Source organism: Numida meleagris, chromosome 3 (assembly GCF_002078875.1).
Source record: "Numida meleagris isolate 19003 breed g44 Domestic line chromosome 3, NumMel1.0, whole genome shotgun sequence".
Lineage (NCBI taxonomy): Eukaryota > Metazoa > Chordata > Aves > Galliformes > Numididae > Numida > Numida meleagris.
The window spans coordinates 96,631,057-96,651,037 of NC_034411.1; the positions used below are offsets into that span (position 1 = coordinate 96,631,057).

Genomic DNA, 19,981 nt, shown 5'->3' on the forward strand with positions numbered 1-19,981 from the left:
ATAAGATTGTTCTAAGAGGTGCAAACAGTATCAAGTAAATACTACTGTATTTAAGAGGTTTACCAAAGCAGGTAATACACGAGAGGTCAGTAACCAATTACTGTTATTCATCTTTGGCATTGCTTAGTTTAATGGCTATTTATCAAAATAAAAAATGACTGACAATTAACCCATATCTATACTCTTTTTTGAGCATATTAAGAATCAGGATTTCTTATCTGTGAAATTCTTACTCCTGACACAGAAATGTTTCCTTCCATATGAATGAAATAAAACCTCTTTCTGTTTCAGCCTCGGCAGTTCACTGTAAAATTTGGTTGCAAAACTAAAATGATTAAATATACCGAAGTAAATGAACAAATAAATATTCTTTACCTTGTCTACAGCAGAGACCTTAGCTCCTTTGTCCAGAAGAAGCTCTACTATTTCAATATTTCTCATCTTGGTTGCCTTAATAAGTGGTGTTTCTCCATCCTGAAAGTAAAAGCAAAGCCTAATTAAAAAAGAAACAAACACTACACCTTCCTTGGATACTCAATAACAAACAAAAAGGAGTGATACTGTAATACTACACTTACAGTTTTCTAAATAAATGTTATTTTGCAGGTGACGACCCTTCAACATGTCTGTTCTCAAAAAAAGAATCAGAGACACTATTACAGATTGATTGAACCACAGCAAAAAAAACACAAGTGCAGAATGCATTTCTGTTAAGCGCCAAATAGGAAAAGAGTGGATACGGATAGAATGAAAGCTGTTGGAGAGGAGACTTGGGGAAGAGGCATGTCACTTCTGTACATAATACTTCGTCTATTTTTTTTTTTTCATTCTTGTTCATTCAGTGAGTGGTGAATTTAACCAAGCTTAATAATATCAGAAGGCTCTTCCCACACCTTCCGGTACCAGCTGCTCTCTTACTGCTGGTAGTGTCAGTGTTGCTGAGGTAAAGTATGGACAGATACTCCTACTGAGTTTCAGTAGCAAGTGATCAAAGTGGACATTAACATTACTGCAGAGAAATTCCGTATCTCAGAAAGAAGGAAGAAGCAAGTTATTTACATAGGTATTCATACTTCACAAAAACTGAACTTGGTGTTATGATCCTAACATACTGCAGGAACTGAGAGAAGATGTTAAAGCAAATCATGTTCTCAAAATTCTAATACTTACCTTTGTATACGTTTCAGTATCAGGGTTGCATTGCAAGATGTCCCTCACCATTGTAGCATTTCCTTTCTCAACCGCCCAATATAAAGCAGTTTTATTATCCTAAAAAAAAAAAGTAGGACTTTAATACAATTGGATTGATTTCAAAACCAATATATAAAATGCAATCACTATATTGAAAACAGCATATACAAATCAGCAAATTTTAGTACAGTTCAGGGCAAATGGAAATGCTACTAACTCTACCTGGTACACCTGTGGATCATGGTGGGGAAATCTGGCAAAAGAATACAGATCTACTTCAAAAACCTGAAGAAAATATCTTGAGAGTCTAACAATGTGAGAGAGCCTATCTGCCTTGAAACGGCTTCCAAAACACGTATATCCAAAAACTATACACGGGTATTCAGTTGTAACTCAAATATATATAGATTTTCTAACAAAATAAAACAACCTTTTTTTTCTTCCTGTTATGAAGTATTTATGTTTCTCTGTTTTTTGTTCCTCTCCTATTAGAATACCGAAGTAGCAACCATCTCGAGGCCTTTAAAAACAGTTCAGAAAGTTCTGTTTTCTTTTCTTCTTTATAGTATAGCTCAATAAAACTGCTGTACTGGGGGACTGGTTGGTTGTTTCTTTAGAAACAAAAGAATAACATTCACGTTGGAAAGCTGTAGAAGTAAATGGAGGTGAAAGGACAAAGGACCAGAACGCAGATCAGCCACGCAACGTATCACTGAAGCAGGAGGAAAGGCTGACAGTTGCAAATCTCCTCGCATTATCTTTGCTTTCCCCTCTCCCCAGTAATATGTACTAGCCCAGGAAATCTCTGACTGCACCTCTTTGTAGCCTAGTGACTGCACTGCCACTTCTTTTTGATGCATATTTGTGTAGAGACATTTTCAAGAAAGCACTCTAAACACAAACTTGCTTCTAAGCAGCCATTACAGCCTTTTCCCTGCTTTCATTTGCGGCTCTTCCTTCCCCACTTGTGGGCTTCACAGCAAACTGACTTTAAAGCCTTTCTCACCAGTATAACAAGCTTGCTCACTGAGATTTCTTTCCTCTCAGGTCATCTCTTCCCCAGCCATGGGCACCCAACAGGACACCAGAGTGAAGAAGCAGACTTCTCACTAACAGCATCAGCTGCAAAGCCAGGCGCTGGTCTACCAGATGCTCACAGCTAAGCCTTTCATCTCCTCATTTCCCCAGCACTTGTTCTCAGAACCCTGCAGTCACTTTGTATCTGCTCAGGATCTCCCCTGAGCCCCCAGTGTCTGTGGGGATGGAGCACAAGTAATGCGTGTGCTTGGAGGCCGGGCAGAACTCAGCAGTCCTTCCAGAACACCACAGAATAAAGCAAGCTGAACGTAAAATAAAAGTAAGTGCTGAGTTCAGCCAAGAGAGCTCTTGGAAGAATACAAACAGAACCCTATACAAAGGACAAAAATGGAAAGGAAAGGCAGGTAGGAAATATGGAATCCACTGACAATAACTGCTTGTTGCTGCAAAGAAGTGTGTTAAAGAGGGAACTAACCAAATACAGCAACAAAACTGGCTAAACACTGCTGACAATAGGAGAATCACATCAGTGTAAAATTAGTATAAAAAGTATCAAGTATTAAAATATTAAATGTATTAAGATGCTTCACTATCTTAAGTTTGCCTAAATCTTTATTTCACCAGCAGCGCTGGTGGTATAAGTTCAGTTTACATCCTTTGCTTTTCAACCATTATACAGAGTAACTAAAAAAACACTGCTTAGCATATCATTACACTTACGTACACCTATCTTTAAAACTGCACTGCAACATATTTTTCACATTTGATGGGAATCTGAATTCCCTGTAGAGCAGAATTTGAAAAGGTTTTTAAAGCCCTGTTTTTAGATACACAGTACAATTGTTTGATATTCAGAATCACATCCTATTTAAGAAGGATGTGAACCTTTACATCATTGTACTTACCTGTCCTCTGATGTCTATATCAGCGTATTTATGGAGCAGGGCTCTCACAATTTCAACATGACCTCCTCTAACAGCCCCAATCAGCACCGTGTCTCCACTCTAGAAAAAACGTGAAAGAATACTGAAGGTGAATTGACTCTATTTAGCAAAAAGAAAGATGATGTGGAAAAAAATTACAGCCTCCAAAGAGACATTGTGCCCGTGCACTCATTAAAAGAAAGATGAAAAAACAAATAAACCTGAACAGCCAAAACAAAACTGCATTTCTGACTGAAAATAACAGCCATGCAGGTTCGTTTGGTTTTCTGCAAAGAGATGAAGTATTATCGACGCATGGGCAAAACAAACATCCGAGAAATACAGATCCATCTTAAACCACTAAAAGCCTAAACTACTAACGGGTATGAAAAAGATCAGCTGTTCTCTACGCTCATAAGACAACTAACACTCACAGTAATAACCTCTTTAAAGTCAGTCTAGAATGTTGGCTGTCTCTTTCAGATATTCAAAAACCACAAAGGATCTTCAAGATTTCTCTGGTCTGTGTGTGTGTGCACAGGTGTAACTGCTACCTGGTTTATACACTGTCATTAGAGAGAAAAGAAGCCGAAGGCTGGTTTCATCTCAAATTAATTGAAAGAGACATTATTTTGCTGAGGTAAACGGAGTTACAAAAAATGTAAAACTGTTACAATTTTGTTTAAGGCTTCTCACTTTAAACACACTTAAGATACATCATCATTTCAGAAAGTGAAATCCTGAGATGACTTCTTTGATAACCATTTTAACATAAAACAGGAAAAATAAATGAAAATACAGCTAAATCAGGTGTGGAAATCTATTATAAACCTGAGTAGTAACAGGTCCCCTATCAACTGTAATCATTACGTATCTGGCTGCCAAACAAGAGGTTTTCCTTTCTGAAAATCTCCAGTTTGACACTGGAACTACTTCTTGTCTGATCTATTTTCGGAATGCAGTCAGCTGCACTGAAAGTAGTCATTTATTCCTCCCAAAAGCACAGAAGATTACACAGCCATGGAATTTGGATATATTTTCTTATATGTTTAAAGTTTTGCCTTGGTATGTACTCTGGATCAAAGTTTTTGTCCCATGCAGCACTGCAGCTCAGCATGAAATCATCTACGGTATGCATGAAGCTGACACATGAAATATGGGAAAATGCACCCACAAATCCTCTTAAAATTACACAGCGAATACCAGGAGGCTTTTCTCACCTCTCTGCAACCCTCAAGAAATTCACTTTAGGACTAGAACACAATTTAGGATACTAACACCTTAAAACCATGACACTACTGTGAAATAAAATACTGACCTTGACAGAGGCACCTAAGTTTAGGTATCTCAGCCTCTATTATGCCTTAGGCTGCAGTGCTGCCTCTGCCAATTCAGAAAACAATGAACCCAAAGTAACACTGCAAACAGTCCAAAGCACCTCTGTGCAAGCAACTGAATAAAGGCCTGAGTGGCTGGTGAGCAGTTCTCACTCTAGCTGCTCAGAGGTACACAGTGCACTGTCACATTACATTTAGATGTCCTAACGAGAGCGGAAGTCTTCCTCTTGTAGATGCAAGTTTCCTAATAAAATGTTTAAGCGTTAAAGATAAGGGTAGGCACTGAATGGAATATGTATGTTCCAATATCCATTGATTTACTATTTTAATAGCACAATCATGAATATTAATATGCAAAAAGCCACCCCAAAGCTGCATGCCAGCACAAAGTTTTTTAGGTAGTTTCATTTTAAAAAGTGATTTTATTTTCTCTCTCTCTCATAGCAGCATTTGCCACTTCAAATTGCTGTAACATAGCAATACAAAGAAATACCTCTAGGTGGCAGAAAAATTAGAAAAATGCACCCACAAATCTGCATGCAATACACTATTTAGGCAGCAAGAACATTTACTCACTCTGTCAGGAATATTCACGTAAGTTCCAGCATCAAGAAGATCCTGCACAATTTCAGTATGCCCTTCCTTTGATGCAATCATCAGAGCTGTATTTCCATCTTTATCAGTTAGGTTCACATTTGGGTTCCTTTTCAGTATTTCTTTCACCGAGTCAGTGTAGCCGCCCTTAACTGCTACAATAAGCGCAGTCATGGAATTCTGTAAACAAACAAAAAAAAGCAGATTTTGTCTTACCGTCAATATAGAAACCATCACTAAATCAGTTTAAATAACAGAATACCCAATGACAAATCTTTTTCAGGCATCCAAGTGCTCCTTTAGTTTGCATTCTGAAGTTCACATACTATGCTTATGCTTTCTACTAAAAAATAAAAAGCTAAAATGGGAAGAGGGAAAGAGACCCTAACACTCAAGAAAACATTTTAAATGCAAATGGAAAAGTTCAATTCAGTTGGACTCCTGAATGCCATAGGCACTGTGTAATCATTCTCCTGACATATGAAAATGTAGTATCTCAGAATCATAGAATTACCAAGGTTAGAAAAGACCTCCAAGATCATGCAGTCCAACCGTCCATCTATCACCAATATCTCCCATTAACCATGTCTCTCAACACAACGTCTAAACGTTTCTTGAACACCTCCAGGGACGGTGACTCCACCACCTCCCTGGGCAGCGCATTCCAGCGCCTGACCACTCCTTCAGAAAAGCAGTGTTTCCTAATGTTCAGCCTAAATCTCCCCTGGTGCAGCTTGAGGCCATTCCCTCTAGTCCTATCGTTAGTTACACAGGAGAAGAGACCAACCCTCACCTCACCACAACCTCCCTTCAGCTGTAGCTGTAGAGAGCTGTAAGGTCTCCTGAGACCCCTCTTCTCCAGAATGAGCAATCCCCATTTCCCTCAGCTGCAGCCCATAAGACTTGTGCTCCAGATCACCCACAGCTTCATTGCCCTTCTCTGGAAATGCTCCAGGGCCTTCATGGTTTTCTTACAGTGAGGGGCCCAAAACTGAACACAGCACTCGAGGTGTGGTCTCACCAGAGCAGAGAGACAATCCCCTCGCTGCTCCTACTGGCAACACTATTTCTGATACAAGCCAGGATGCCACTGGCCTTCTTAGCCACCTGGGCACACTGCTGGCACACGTTCAGCCAAGTGTCGACCAACAGCCCCATATCCATTTCCTCCTCAGTCTTCCAGCCGCTCTACCCCAACACTGCAGTGCTGCCTGGGGTTGTTGTGGCCAAAGTGCAGGACCCAGTACTTGGTCCTGCTGAATTGCCTCCCATCTTATTTTTTATCTGCGTGTCAACATCGTTCAGAAAGTTTGTTCTTCCGTTTTTAAGAGCTTCAGAAATAACGATACAAATACCAAAAGCTGTCCTACGTAACTTTCCATTTAAACTTACTTACATTTAGTTTGAATCAGTATTTTCAATTATTTGTTATTTAAGATGCTAGACAATGAAAATCCGCTTTACTTAAAAATAAAATAACATGCAGCTGAAAACTTAAAAACTCCTAACTTCTGTTGTAACCATCACTATTAAGGTTACCTTCTGAAAATAGTTCCATTTTTTTAGTTTGCAAATATCTGGATATACGTAAATAGCATAGATGCACGTGCCCTCATTTTAGCACTGGAAAATGAGCAGTTACTTACAGCTCCTTCTTGATCAACATCAGCTCCCATTTGCAGCAAGTATTTCACACAATCCAAATGGCCTTTCCTAGCTGCCCAAACCAGCGGGGTGGTTCCATACTGCAAAAGTATTGCAAAACATTTTATCATATCCCCTCTGTATTCAGTACCTTCTACAATTTAGTACTCGCCCTGTACATTAACGATTTACTATTACAAAGATAACATTTCATTTTAAAAATTAAAATGACATTTCAGATTCATATATTAACTTTTTCTTTGAAGATTCTAGCTGTAAGAACTATTAGTCTATGCAACCAATAGCTTAAAGAACAGAAATATGCTCCCCTGAAACCAATGTTCACAGCCATGTCCAGCGCACTATGGAAAACTTCCTGCATTTGTAATGACTTAATCAAGTACGCTAATTCTAATCTCATGCGCAAAATATAACTTCAAGCATTAAACTACTTGACACATTTTGATATATATATACTTTTAGACTACTACAATTATTACATGCAAAGAACACAATTTGTTTTTACAGGAAATGTACAATCATTAAAGGAATGAAATATTACATAAGCATAACTTACTTTGTCAGAGCAGTTTACTTTAGCTCCATGCTGCAGTAAGAGATGTACTATATCCGAGTGGCCCCGTCCTGCTGCCCAAATAATTGGATAGACACTGTATTGCTTAGAAGAAAAAGTACAGAAGATGAACCACAGGAAATAATACTGCTCTTAATTTTTCAAGAACAACATTGATCACGGTATTCCAAGAGGTGATAAACACAGAGGAGAAGGAATACACAGAATTAAATCTCATTACACAAAAATAACGTTTCCCAGTACATTGCCTAGATCATGGCTAAAAACAGGCTGCTGTTCTGAAACAATTTTGTAACTCCTTAAACAAGGCTTAAAAATTCACATTCACATTTGTAATGTAAGAGAAAAATCAAAACAGTTACGCATTATCCTTAAGTAATCAAGACTGCAGATCAATCGTGCCATGCAGAAGCTCCATGTTCAAAGAAGAATCAGAACGGGACAAAGTCAGAAAGGGAAGTGGCCACTGTTTTTCCCTTTATTGGTCATCATTGGTACATCAGACACCAACCTGCTTATGTTGTCACCTCTCTGTTCACTCAAGTGTCAAGATATCATTTGTCAAGATGCATATATTTTTTATAATAATGCTTACAAGATGAAATAAATCTCAAAATCCTAACTACATAATTCTGTCTCACAATTATGGTGCATAATTATATAATCTAGTTCATTTGATAACTTATGAAACAATTAAAACAAATTGTCATTTCTAACCTGCAGAGATTAGTTACTCCATTAACTTACACAGACGTAGAAAAATGACAACTGTTAGGCAAACAGGATTACATACACTACTGATTTCTTCTATTATCTCCTCTCCTGCTGATTTGAATCTTACTAAGAGGTATTCATTTAATTACTTTAATTAAAAAACAGTGGCTGTCATTCAAAATCAAAGCAATTACTTCCATTAATAAAGATTAATGTTACATTGTCAAAGATGCTAATCAAGGTAAGATTTGAAGAGGATTCCAGATTTTAAACATCTTGCTAGGGAACGGAAAATAGAGGGTTCTTAAGGCAAACACTTACCATGCCAGTGATGTTTGGATTTGCTCCTTTCTCAAGCAGCAGCTTAGCTACTTCAGTACGGCCTTTATACGAAGCCCACATCAGAGCAGTCCATCCTCCCTGGCAAGCACAATTCAAACAGACACCATCACTGAATAATACTCATTAGTAATCTAATTGTAGACTGTTATTTAATTTGCCATTCTTCAAGTCCAAAACATAACAAGGACTGACCACACAGTCTTATAATCCTACTTACGCAATAAATACATGTGTGGAAATACCCATTTCCGGCTGTACCAAAATCACTGGTACAGCCAATTAATTTTTATTACTCTCTAATACATATTTTCAGAGGTCAAGGTCCCTGTAAGGCTGACACAGGCCCAGAAATGCACTGCCTGCCATGCACATATGACCCCCATTACAATATTAGGAAAAAACACACCATGGCAACATGCCTCACTCTTAAGAGTGAAACCTCAATTAAGGGAAGCACTTGAAGTCTCTTAGTGGTTTCCTAATTTAAGCAGAACAAAATTAGTTCTGAGAGGTATCCAACTTCCTCTTCAGTCAACAGAAGTTTGTAGCTCTTCAGAGCAATCTAACCTTCTTCATTAAACATGCAAGCAATTTCTCCAATTCTTTAAGTGGATTGGACTACAGCATTCACTTTTCCACGTAACAAGTTTGGCAAGACGAATGAAATCAAGTCCCAGTATGCTGAGGACAAGGACTGCTAGATGGGTAATCACAGATGCACAGATTAGAAATATATACAAACGGGCAGCTTCTGGAAAGGAGTAACATTTTACAAAAGCACTAACCAAAGAATAGTAAGAAAGAGACATGCACAAGAAAACAATCACTACTCTTCCATTTAGTGCCTTCCCAAAGCAAACTGAGAGAAAAAAAAAAAGCAGCCCTAGAAAACAAACAGCCTTTAACACTAAAACAATTACTTTACAACTGTAATGCAAATATTAAATTAAATTTTAAATATTAATATTTTTAAGTAAATATTTTCCATTATAACAGTACTGAGTACATAATCAGAGAATAAAGATCAATTTTTTTTTTAATAAACTGAACACTTCTAACTCACTGAATTGTTCTTGTCACTAGAAGTACAGAACCTTTTTGCTTTACGCCAGGACAACACATACCAAATCCCGATGCTCCAAATTGACACCATAACTGAGAAGTTCTGCTACAACAGCTTCATGTCCTTCTTTAGCTGCTGAAATAAGAGCTGTCCAGTTATCCTAAAAAAGGAAAAATGATAAGCAATATTCAATATTGCAATATGACTACATCGTTTCTCAAGTGCAAATTTGCATGACAGGAAATCCACAACTCCTTAAAAGTTATTCTTAAAAATAATATAAAGAAAGTTGTAAACACCGTGACAGCTATACACCCGGAAATATAGACTGCAAATCATCTCCTCTCCTTTTGGTTTCTATCAATCAGCCTCCACTCCTCAGTTCACTATAGATTAATTTCTTAACAATTTTACAGGGGAAGCAAAACCTACAAAGGATTAGAGAATAACGTAAAGTCATTTGGAACTGCTGGGTGAGAGCAGACAGTGACTAAGATCACAGAAAACAGCGGTGGTCTGTTTCCACACACAGGGAATGCCAGCACCCAAGGAGCTAATATACAAGGGATTCCAGACCAGAGCCCTGCCTCCTGTATCTGTGATCCCGCTTCAGGAGGATCAGATTTCCTTCCACTGATACTTCAGGTGGCTGCCGGTCCAGAAGATTGGGTTAAATTTCCTCTTTCATTACACTTATCTTCCATGCACTGGTGCTCAAACCATGTGCAGGTGCGGACTGCTGCTGTTTTATGGGCTATAAACATGCACATGTAGCAGCACTTTATAGGGCAACTTCTTTCTATAAGCATGGAAACTGTAACACTTACAGAAGGAAAAGAAAAAACCTCTCCAAAAATACTTCACATTCCCTGCTGTGTTGTTTTTGTTTTGAAATGACAGGTTCCATACCAGTCTACACTGATCCAATTAAACTATACGCAGAAGAAATTACCTACTTTCCAAACAAACAACATTCTTTTCCAGTTTATCACTCCTTGTGGACATGTACGGACCTTTCAAAACTGTTCAACATTTCTGCCTCCTTCAGCCTTTCTGGGCATCTTTTACCTACAGTCACCCTCTTGAGGGCAAGAAGATGATTCATAAATTTGACATCCTTTTCTACTTGTCTCTGTTCTGGCTTTCAAGTGAAATAATCCCTTAACCTGAATTTTCCCTCAGTATTTACTGAGAAACACAAAAATCGAAAAAACAACAACTCTGCCATACCACATCGCTAATACTGTGAGAAAAATCACTTGGACATCAACTCTCTGTTGATGCAATATTCTCTATTTTACCTATCCTCTTATTTTAATGACAGCCAATACTATCACTGTAATTCCTTTTTACAGTACTAATTTCCTAGAAAAAACAGCAGTAAAGCATCTTAGAAATTGAGAAATAGAAAAATGAATAAAATTTTGCTTACATATCATTTTCCATCATCTCTTTTCTTCCTGTCCCCTCAACACTCATCTAGACACCTTTCCATTGCCTGACTTGAAATTTCCCTCTGTGGTTAGGTACCATAACATCAAGTGCTAATACTTACTGCATCTTCCAAGTTGCAATTAGCTCCCTTCTTGAGAAGCTCCTGGACAATTTCTAAATTGCCTTGCTCAGCAGCCAACATAAGAGGAGTCTGGCCATTCTGAAATTAAAATGACATGAAAAAAGCAATGCATTGAGAAGTGAGGCCAATTATGCATATATACCAAAAAATAAAAGGCCAAAAACTATGGCCTTTTATTTTTGGCCATTTTTTTATTTATGGCCTAACAGAAGATCATAAAGTTCAGTTCCCAGTCTGTAATTGTCAATGAGAAGCAGTGGAAAGGACTATTTCTCCCAAGCGCAGAGTAACCCCACCATCGGGCAAGTCACTGCTGCTAGGGAGGGCCTGGCACTGACAAGCCTTGGCTTGCCAGCAATCTTTACAGACATGCCCCCTGCAGCTGGCTGGCATTCTGTTTTGTTGTTTTGTTTTTATCCAACCTGTGGGAGAGGGAAGAGAAGGGCTTGGCAAGTCCAAAACTAGAAACAGAATTGCACTCAACGCTGTTGCATTCCAATGAAGAGCCAACATTTAAACAAAACTCCTATTATTGATGCATATAAACAGTGCAGAGTTCCCCCAAAGCACACCCTCCTCATGGGTTTGAAAGTGATGCAAACCATACCTGTGTCCAGAAACTGCCTTCTCCAATGCAACGATATCAAAAGAAACATTTTTAAGCAATAGTGGTTAAGCACTGGAACATTGTCCTGAGGGGCTGCAGCACTTCCATCCTTAGCACTTCCAAATTTCTCTATGCTAAGTCTCTGAGCACCCTGACCTAACCATGAAGTGAGCTCAGCAATGAAGTACACATAACTGGCTCTGTGAACTAAGAAACAATTCCCAGCTGCAGATATTATCTCCATCCACAGTGGATGGATCAGCATTTTCCCACTAAGAGGAACACTGAAAAAACAATTACAATGAATAGAATCATAGAATCAACAAGATGGAAAAGACCTCCAAGATCATCCAGCCCAACCATCCGCCTACCACCAATATAACCCCACTAAACCATGTCTCTCAACACAACATCTAAACGTTTCTTGACCACCTCCAGGGACAGGACTCCACCAGCACCCTGGGCAGCCCAGCATGAAGGATGCTGAAGAGCTCACAGACACTGAATAGCGTGTGCTCAGTTTGTGCATAGGTAAGCAAATATCTGAAAATAAAGCTGATATGTTTATATTAACTAGCGTGGTCTCACTGACTATATTCATTCCTTAATAAAAAAAGCTACAGTATGAAACTACCTTTCCAAAAATCATCTTACCTCATTTCTCTCATCTACATCCCTGCACTTCTCCAGCAGTGCTTTCAGAGCAGGAACATTTCCTTCTTCTGCGTAGGTCAGCAGACTCTGATTCATCAGACTTGCCATCTTCGCACAGTATTTAGAATGCTCCTGTAATAAAGTTTATCTGTATTAAAAAAAACATTAAAAAAGCATGAGAAAAGGCCATGAGTTAATTCTCCATTATTCTCCTAAATAAAATACTTAGATTAAACTTAAGCTGTATTACAATGAAAAGGCAATTGCAAAGTTCTCTAGTTTTTAGTGACAACAATTATTCTAAGTATTGGCTAAATGGGAACTATGAATGCAATGCACAGCAGTCTTTCACCTGCATAAATGTTTCTGTATATGTAACATTGTGGGAATACTGGTGCAAGGCTACAGATACATGCAACACATATACTAGTAATAATGTACAATGCAACCCTTATGTAGATAAGCAGAACGATGAGACCATTCAACATTATGAAACAGTGCTAATATCTGAATTGCAGCCACACAGAACTTGGAGGAGCACCATTTATCATGCGAGTTGTCAGCAACTTAATCCAGACGTGCCTGCATGTGACAGCACATTGTCAACTTACTACTCCAATGTAAAATGGCTTCTTTTAACTGACGACATGCTTTCGAGCTCTAACACATAAGACGGCAGAGTGCTCTTGGTTGAGACACAACACTAAGGAACAGAAGACTTGCTATGAAGCTACATAAACCGTAGGTGAAGCAGAACAAGGGTAGAAGAGAGGAGAAGCAGGAATGTAAATCACATCCTTAAACTCAGGCTTCAAATCCAGGTTGCAATTTCAGGAACAAATTCCAAAGCAGATTTAGGCACCTGAACTCTCTATGCTCCAGACTTCCAAATGCCATGTAAAACACACAAACCAAACGGCATGACTCAGGCACTATTTAAGACCCAAACCTCAAATCTGTTCCAAAGAAGCCCAGAGTTGGCACACAACACCCAGCAAGTTTCCCTAGGCCCTGCACACAAGAATACACGGCCCCTCCCACAAGAAAGTCAGAAACTCAGAAGCCAAAAGGTACAGTGCATTCCCCACACAGTTCAAGTACCAAGGTGCAGAAGGGGGTGAGCAGCAGTACAGCGGCAGGAGCAGGCAACTGGGTTTTTTTGTTGCTATTGTTCGGTTGGGTTGTGCTGGTTTTTTTTTGGTGGAAGAGCTAATTGAGAGGCTGCAAACTTAACGAAAGAAAAGAAGAAAAACCACACTAAAAACGGAAGGCTGAAAAGAAGCAGAGTGATTAGAGGGATTTGGTGCACACACTTGGGTCAAGCTGTCATTTTAGCTACAGAAATGCCACAGAAGCGGCCTCCTGCCCGGCACCCAGCACAGCACGCCTCCCTCCCAACCCATCCGGATCTCTCAGCCCTGTGCCAATGGCTCAGACCTTCCTGGGCAAACAAAATGCCATTCAGTGTTCACATTCAGGCACCTCAATTCCTTCTGTCATTGTACATATTCTGACAGAAGCCCACGCAACCCAACTTGCCACTCCCTCCCACCCCACTACACCTTCCACTCCCCCTGAGCAGCACCCCAGCTCTCTCCTGCAGCCTTAGCTCTCACCCTGCTTTCCACACCCAACAGTAAACTGAGGAATATGTTTACAATCACACACCAAACACGATTACATCTTACAGAGCAAACTGTATGATGCATTTGCAATCAAAGTTTAGCCAATAAATTCTCAGCTGGCATGAAAAGGAAAAAAAAAAAAAAAGAACTCAGCAGTCCTTCCGCCTCAAAGCAAAGCTGCTCCTTCATGTTCCTCACTGCTCTATTTCAGAAAGGCAGAGGCAGCCCTGCCGCCCTACAGATAAGTTCCTGCTCCAGCAATCACTGCTGGAACTGCCGGTTATCGCGGCTGCCAGCTGCTGCCTCACCACTGGCGCGAGCCCTCAGGTGCAACTGAAACCTCTGGCTCACAGCAAAACGTGCTAAAACACGCACCTGGAGCTGCTTTCGCAAACCCTAAGGTAACATTCCTTGTTTGTAAATGATAAAAGTCTCTGGGGTGAGACACCTCTATGGATGACACTAACAGACTTTGTTAGGTTTCACCGCCACACTCCCTTCTTACAATTGGTAATGGTCTACTTTATAAATCAAGAACAATGAAATCCAACATAAAAACCTCGGATTTTGTATCCCCATGCTTTCACGCAGCACTTCTCGGGCAAGGTTTCTGGAGCTCCTAAAGACCAAGGCCACCGCAGGGCTCTAGGAAAGGACTCTTTAGAGAAGAACAGAAATGTCCATTCTACAAATGCAACCTGATTTCACCTGCTTCACGGATGGGTTAGTATTCTTCTCCTCCTTAAACAAACCCAGCAAAATAAAGCAAAAGAGAAAAACAAACAAAAACTCACAATATATGTATACAGAAAAAGTTAGTGCTCAATTTTTTTGGAAGTTTTTTTTTTTTTCTTACTTCAATAAATGCACCTGAAATGCGGCTGAAGTTTGTGCATGGTATTTTAACTCACAGCAGCAACTCAATACAAGTGGAGCCCAACAAGCAATGCCCACCTTACTACCTAATAATATTTATTACTGTTACGGAAATTATGCATCGTACTGTAAGTCTGCATGGGTGCTCAGCATTAAGATGGGATTGCTTCCAATGCTTATGATTTCTTTTAAATTACCATAAATGCTTTGAATGAAGACTCTGTGGTCCTAGACAGAAAAATAAGTTCATTCTGGGTTCAAGCACAACACCCCTCCAATGGCAAGGCTCCTGAAGCACATGGTCATACAGTAAGAAATGCACACTGCCAACACAAATGGCAACAGCACTTTCTTTACTAAAAGAGAGAATGAGAACTTAATCCCCACCAAACCTCAAAGCATCCAATACATGGGCAGTCATAAATGTGCTCAATTTAAAGTATTTACTCTGCTTTTGGACACAGTGTAAGTATTCTCACAATCCCAAGCTTCCATCAGTTAAAGCCAACAACCTATTTGGAAGCTGTATACAGATTCATCCTGATTTCCCCCCACTAGTGCCAGCCAGTTCTCAGCCAACAAACTTCTTTACTCCCAATCCAACATTCTGAGCTTGGAATTCTCACAGTGCTCTGGGGTGGCACAGCCTGATGCTTCCGGACACAAAGAACAAACCAAGAGCTAGGACAAGATGTATTCAGAGCACAAAAGGTCAGGTGAAGGTAACATTTGCACAAGGGTTAAGCTGTTTTGGTTTGGATTAACCACCTCTACCTTCCTGTGCTGAAGCACACATTATCACTGCTTTGGAAAGACTGCAAAAATTTGCTGATTTACAGAAACGCTGTCACTCTCAACTGCATTATCAATCAGACACTCCTCATGACACCTTAATTACTAAACATATGCACTTAATAAACATCAGAAATGCTGACAAGTCAGACATCACGTGCTGTGATGTGAAGCGATAAATATTTTTAAATATTCCTTCTATAGGGACTGAGTCAGCCAAGATTTTACTTAAATAACGTTTTCAAAACAGCTGAAATGAGGTTCTAAAATACCAACTTCTGGCGGTTGGAGGAAGAAAGAAATCACAAATCCAGGCTTCCGTAAATAATCTGTATCCGCACCACTTCTCCAGCTCTGGAGAGTAGGAAACATGGGAAAGCTGGAAACAAGCACATCATCCCAACCAACTTCTGCCACCTCAGGCACTCCAGGTCGTTCCCAGTGCCAAATACTGTAGTGATCGGACTCGTTTTTAAAGAGAACCCAGTCTGAAGGTTAAATCCCAAACACTGGCAACGGAATTTAAACCCCACCAGAGAAACTGCTCTGCCTCTAAGGCAGAATGCGAACACGCTCAGTGCACAGTAAGGTGTTCCAGGAAAATAAAAAAAAAAGCTTCTCCGTAAAATAAAAAGCGCTCAGCCCTCCAAACCACCGCTTCAGGGTTGGCACGCCCGACACACTCGCCTCGGCTGGGCCCGGCCAGGCGCAGCGCGGCCGCTGAGGGGGCAGGCAGCGGCACGGATCCGCCCGGGCAGCGGGGCCACCGCCTGTCAGCGGGTACGGCCGCACCTCAGAGGCAGCAGGCGCGCCGTGCTTTGACCACATCTACGTTTCTCAATAACAAAGTTACTTTAAATAGCCGCTGCTACAGAACAAAGAATAAACATCCATTCCGTACGCAACAACAGGATTTTCTCAAGTACCCTGACCCGAAGACAAAGCCCTCCTTCCACGTTTCCCTCTCTCCGCTCCCGGCAGGAGGCTGCCAGGTGCCCCCGAGCCCCGCACGCCGTCCGCTCCCGACCCCGCAGCGCCCAGCCCCGCCGCGCCGAGCCCTGAGCCTTTGTTCGGCGGCCAGAGCCGCCCCCAGGCCTCCCCCGCCCCCCAGCGCTGTCCCGCTCCGTCCCCGCCCCGCTCACGCTCACCCCGAAGCCGGCGGGACGCGGCCGTGCGGGGACCGTCCGACCCAGCGGGCTGTGAGAGGGCGGCAGGGCCCCGAGCACCGCTCATCTCCCCCCGGCCGCGGCGGCCATCTTGGCTCCCTCTGGCTCCCTCCCTCTGCCGGGCGGTCACGTGAGGGGAGAGGGCACCGCCCGCCGCCCTCGGGCGAGCTGTGCCCCTCTCCGCACCCCGGGGCGGCGGGGGTGGCCGTGCCGCCTTGCCGTGCCGTGCCGTGCCGTGCCGTGCCGTGCCGCGCCGCGCCGCGCCCGGGGGACGAGGACGCGCCGGCAGCGGGTGCTGCTCGCTCTGAACGGCCCCGCAAGGCTCGCGCGCTAATAAGCGGTTCTAAACAGATCGTTACGGGGCTCGGAAAAGCCTGCCCGGGAGCCCTGGCGGGCCTGAGTCACCTCACGGCGCCCTGCCGCCTGCCGCGGGGAGCGGCCCGGGATGGGGAATGCACCTCCGCGCTCAGGCCCGGGGCTTTCCCTTAACAGCCGCTGTGCTCACCTCGCTGCTGGGCCTCGGGGCTGCGGCTTCCCGCGCTGCTTCCAGCGGGTCTCATCACCACACTAATGACAGCTGTTCAGTCCCTGCTTTTTGTATACAACCTGTGTGGTGGCTGTAAAAAGTCGTCTCCAGGACTATCTAAATCCATGATAGCAGACACTTGGGTGTTTGGTTACAGAATTCATTTGGTTCCGTACTGACCACTGTAATAAGAGCTTCCTTGAAAGGCACAGACACAAGCTTAAGTTGAGGTGCCAAAAAACAGTAAGAATCACAGAGTGGTTGTGTTGGAAGAGACCTCACAGCCCACCCACCCCAACCCCTGCTGTGGGCTGCTTGCCCCCACCAGCTCAGGCTGCCCAGGGCCCACCCAACCCTGCCCTGAGCAGCTCCAACAATGGGACACCCACAGCTTCAGTGGGGTCTTCCCAAAGCCCTCTCCAAGCTGAACAAGCCCAGCTGCCTCAGTCTTTCTTCATAGCAGAGGTGCTCCAGCCTTGTGATCATTTTTGTGGCCCTCCTCTGGACCCTCTCCAAAAGCTCTGTGTCCTTGTGCTGGGGACCCCAGACCTGGATGCAGTCATATTTCTGAGGTTACCAGTTCCCAAGGGTGAAAGTGTCAAAATCTTCACATCACTGAGATCTTCCATCTCTCTGTAGAAACGTAATTGTTAGCTTCCTGCAGAAACATCCCACAGTGCCTCCCATATATCCCAACTACCTTTAACCATAGAGTGACTGCAAGTTCTTCCTCTGACTTTTTAAAGAAGTTCCATTATATTAAGACCTTCTTCACACCCAGATAAATGGAGTACCTTACATATACAAAAAATGTTAATACAAGAAAAAATGAGCAAGCTCTGAAAATCAGAAGCTATATCCACTTAGGTCTGCACCAAAAGACGGGTTCAGCTGAAAAACTGGGAGGAGCAAAAGGCCTAAAGCGCATTCTTTATACAACAGAAGTGCAGTGTGAAAAAACAGAGGATGACCGAATCCCTGCAGGTACTGCTAAGCTGGAAAGCACTCATTGCACTACTTAAATTCATGCGTATGGACCACTCCACGAGGAGGAGAGTTCCTGATGTTTCAAGAAACTGCTTATTTGAGCCTCCTGAGATCTACGGTTTTTCAAATATTTTCAAAATACTGCTTTTCAGAGTATATTAATCTCACTTTATATCATCATCGTCTAAATCCTTATTCTTTTACGTAGCTTTTCTACACATTAGGCATTAGCTGTATTCTTACCCCATGGCTACAAACAGAAACAGCAGCTCCTGCATGCGAGGGACTTGTACATGCTGGTGATAGGGAGGCAGGGAAGGCACCACTGTCTGCACTTCACCTTCTTCCCCCTTTACATGGCTCATTCAACTCCTGACAGACTCGTGCCTTCTGATCTCATCTGAGGAACTGCAGAACACTGTCTCGTGCTCTTCCACTTGCACCCTACTCTTACATTAGCAACATTTTCCCATCAGTGAAACATGGTCCTATTGAGGGGTTCAAGCTGCAATCTAGGAAACTCCTAATTTTACATGGATCACTCTGCTTCCCATTTGAATGTTTATTTTTGCCTTTTAACGATTGTTCCAAAACTTGTCATGTTACTAGCAGTAAGAGTGGCCTCTGGGGCCTGGGATTTTTCATCTTTGAACAGCTCATTAAACAAACAAACATGAAAACAAAACCCCAACAAAGCATGGAGAAAGAGAGAGAAATGTGAGAACTCTCAACAGATGACACGAAGGATTCATAACCCCCTCTCTGACAGACCTCTACATTCTGTAGTAACATCATTCATACCATCAAAAGCTACTTGAAAAAACAAGTAATTAAGTATCTTTGCACCTAGAAGGTATTTGCTGAAATATCTGACATTATCCCAAATCAGTACTTAACACCAGTTCAATTAACAGCCCAGAAATAAACTCACAGCCCAGATGAGACTCGAAATAATTCGTACAAATGGGGGCACAGGAGGAAGGTTTGCCATGAGGGCCAACATGTTTCAAACAAAAGGAAAGCTGCCATGGAATTATCCCTCCAGTGAATTAAGTTATTAATTATCAAGCAAATAATTTAGGGGTCCCATCAGGAACTCTCTGTGAAAACCATGCTTTAAGCATGAGTCATAAGAGGCTGTTGTATATCTCACACTTGATTCATATTTAAATGTATTTCTCATGGCAGCAGAATAACAAAAATAAAATGCGGAGATTCCCTTTACTGCTTTAGTTTACTGAGTTTGGAAAGATAATGAATAACCCACATGGAGAAAATTATTTTGCTGCTAGATACAACCATCCCAGAAAGAACTGCAAACCCCACCAAGGGTATGTCTCCACTTCTAATCTAACAGTTAGGGTAGCAACTCCCCTAGAACTGCGTCTGCATTATGTACTATGTCGTGCTGTGTTATCAGGAAGTTACTTGGGCCAATTTAAGGTCAATTGTTGGCACAAGATAATATCTCTGGCTCTGGGATCCTCTGAATCAGGACATTTTCTTCAGTATCTTAAAGAATGGAGTTACAGTTTTCCATTGTAAGAATAATCAGATGTGCCAATAAATCTCAACGGCCTGAAGCAGTACCAGAAAATTGTATTTTATCTTCACCTGCTCAAACGTCTCTCACTAGATGCAGCAATAAATCTTTAGTTCATGGTGATGTTTTTCATACTTGTGACCCAGCTCCACTGTGAACACATACCTGAGAAGGCAATTTCCATGGCA

General features: G+C 41.8%; 1 protein-coding gene across 5 annotated transcripts in view; it reads right to left on the reverse strand.

Moving 5' to 3' along the window:
- The window catches only part of KIDINS220 (kinase D interacting substrate 220), a 62,729-nt gene extending 45,790 nt beyond the window's left edge, over positions 1–16,939 (reverse strand). For 2 of the 5 annotated variants that reach the window (XM_021390497.1, XM_021390496.1), the window contains exons 1-11: positions 16,720–16,939; positions 12,279–12,426; positions 10,997–11,095; positions 9,503–9,601; positions 8,358–8,456; positions 7,305–7,406; positions 6,730–6,828; positions 5,066–5,263; positions 3,135–3,233; positions 1,171–1,269; positions 376–474 (exon numbers count right to left, since the gene is read on the reverse strand). In XM_021390497.1, coding sequence (XP_021246172.1) covers positions 376–474; positions 1,171–1,269; positions 3,135–3,233; positions 5,066–5,263; positions 6,730–6,828; positions 7,305–7,406; positions 8,358–8,456; positions 9,503–9,601; positions 10,997–11,095; positions 12,279–12,386 — 1,101 coding nt within the window. In that variant the 5' untranslated portion in view covers positions 12,387–12,426; positions 16,720–16,939. The remainder of the gene's footprint in view (positions 1–375; positions 475–1,170; positions 1,270–3,134; positions 3,234–5,065; positions 5,264–6,729; positions 6,829–7,304; positions 7,407–8,357; positions 8,457–9,502; positions 9,602–10,996; positions 11,096–12,278; positions 12,427–16,719) is intronic. The other 3 variants (XM_021390495.1, XM_021390494.1, XM_021390493.1) reach the window with 3 other exon arrangements.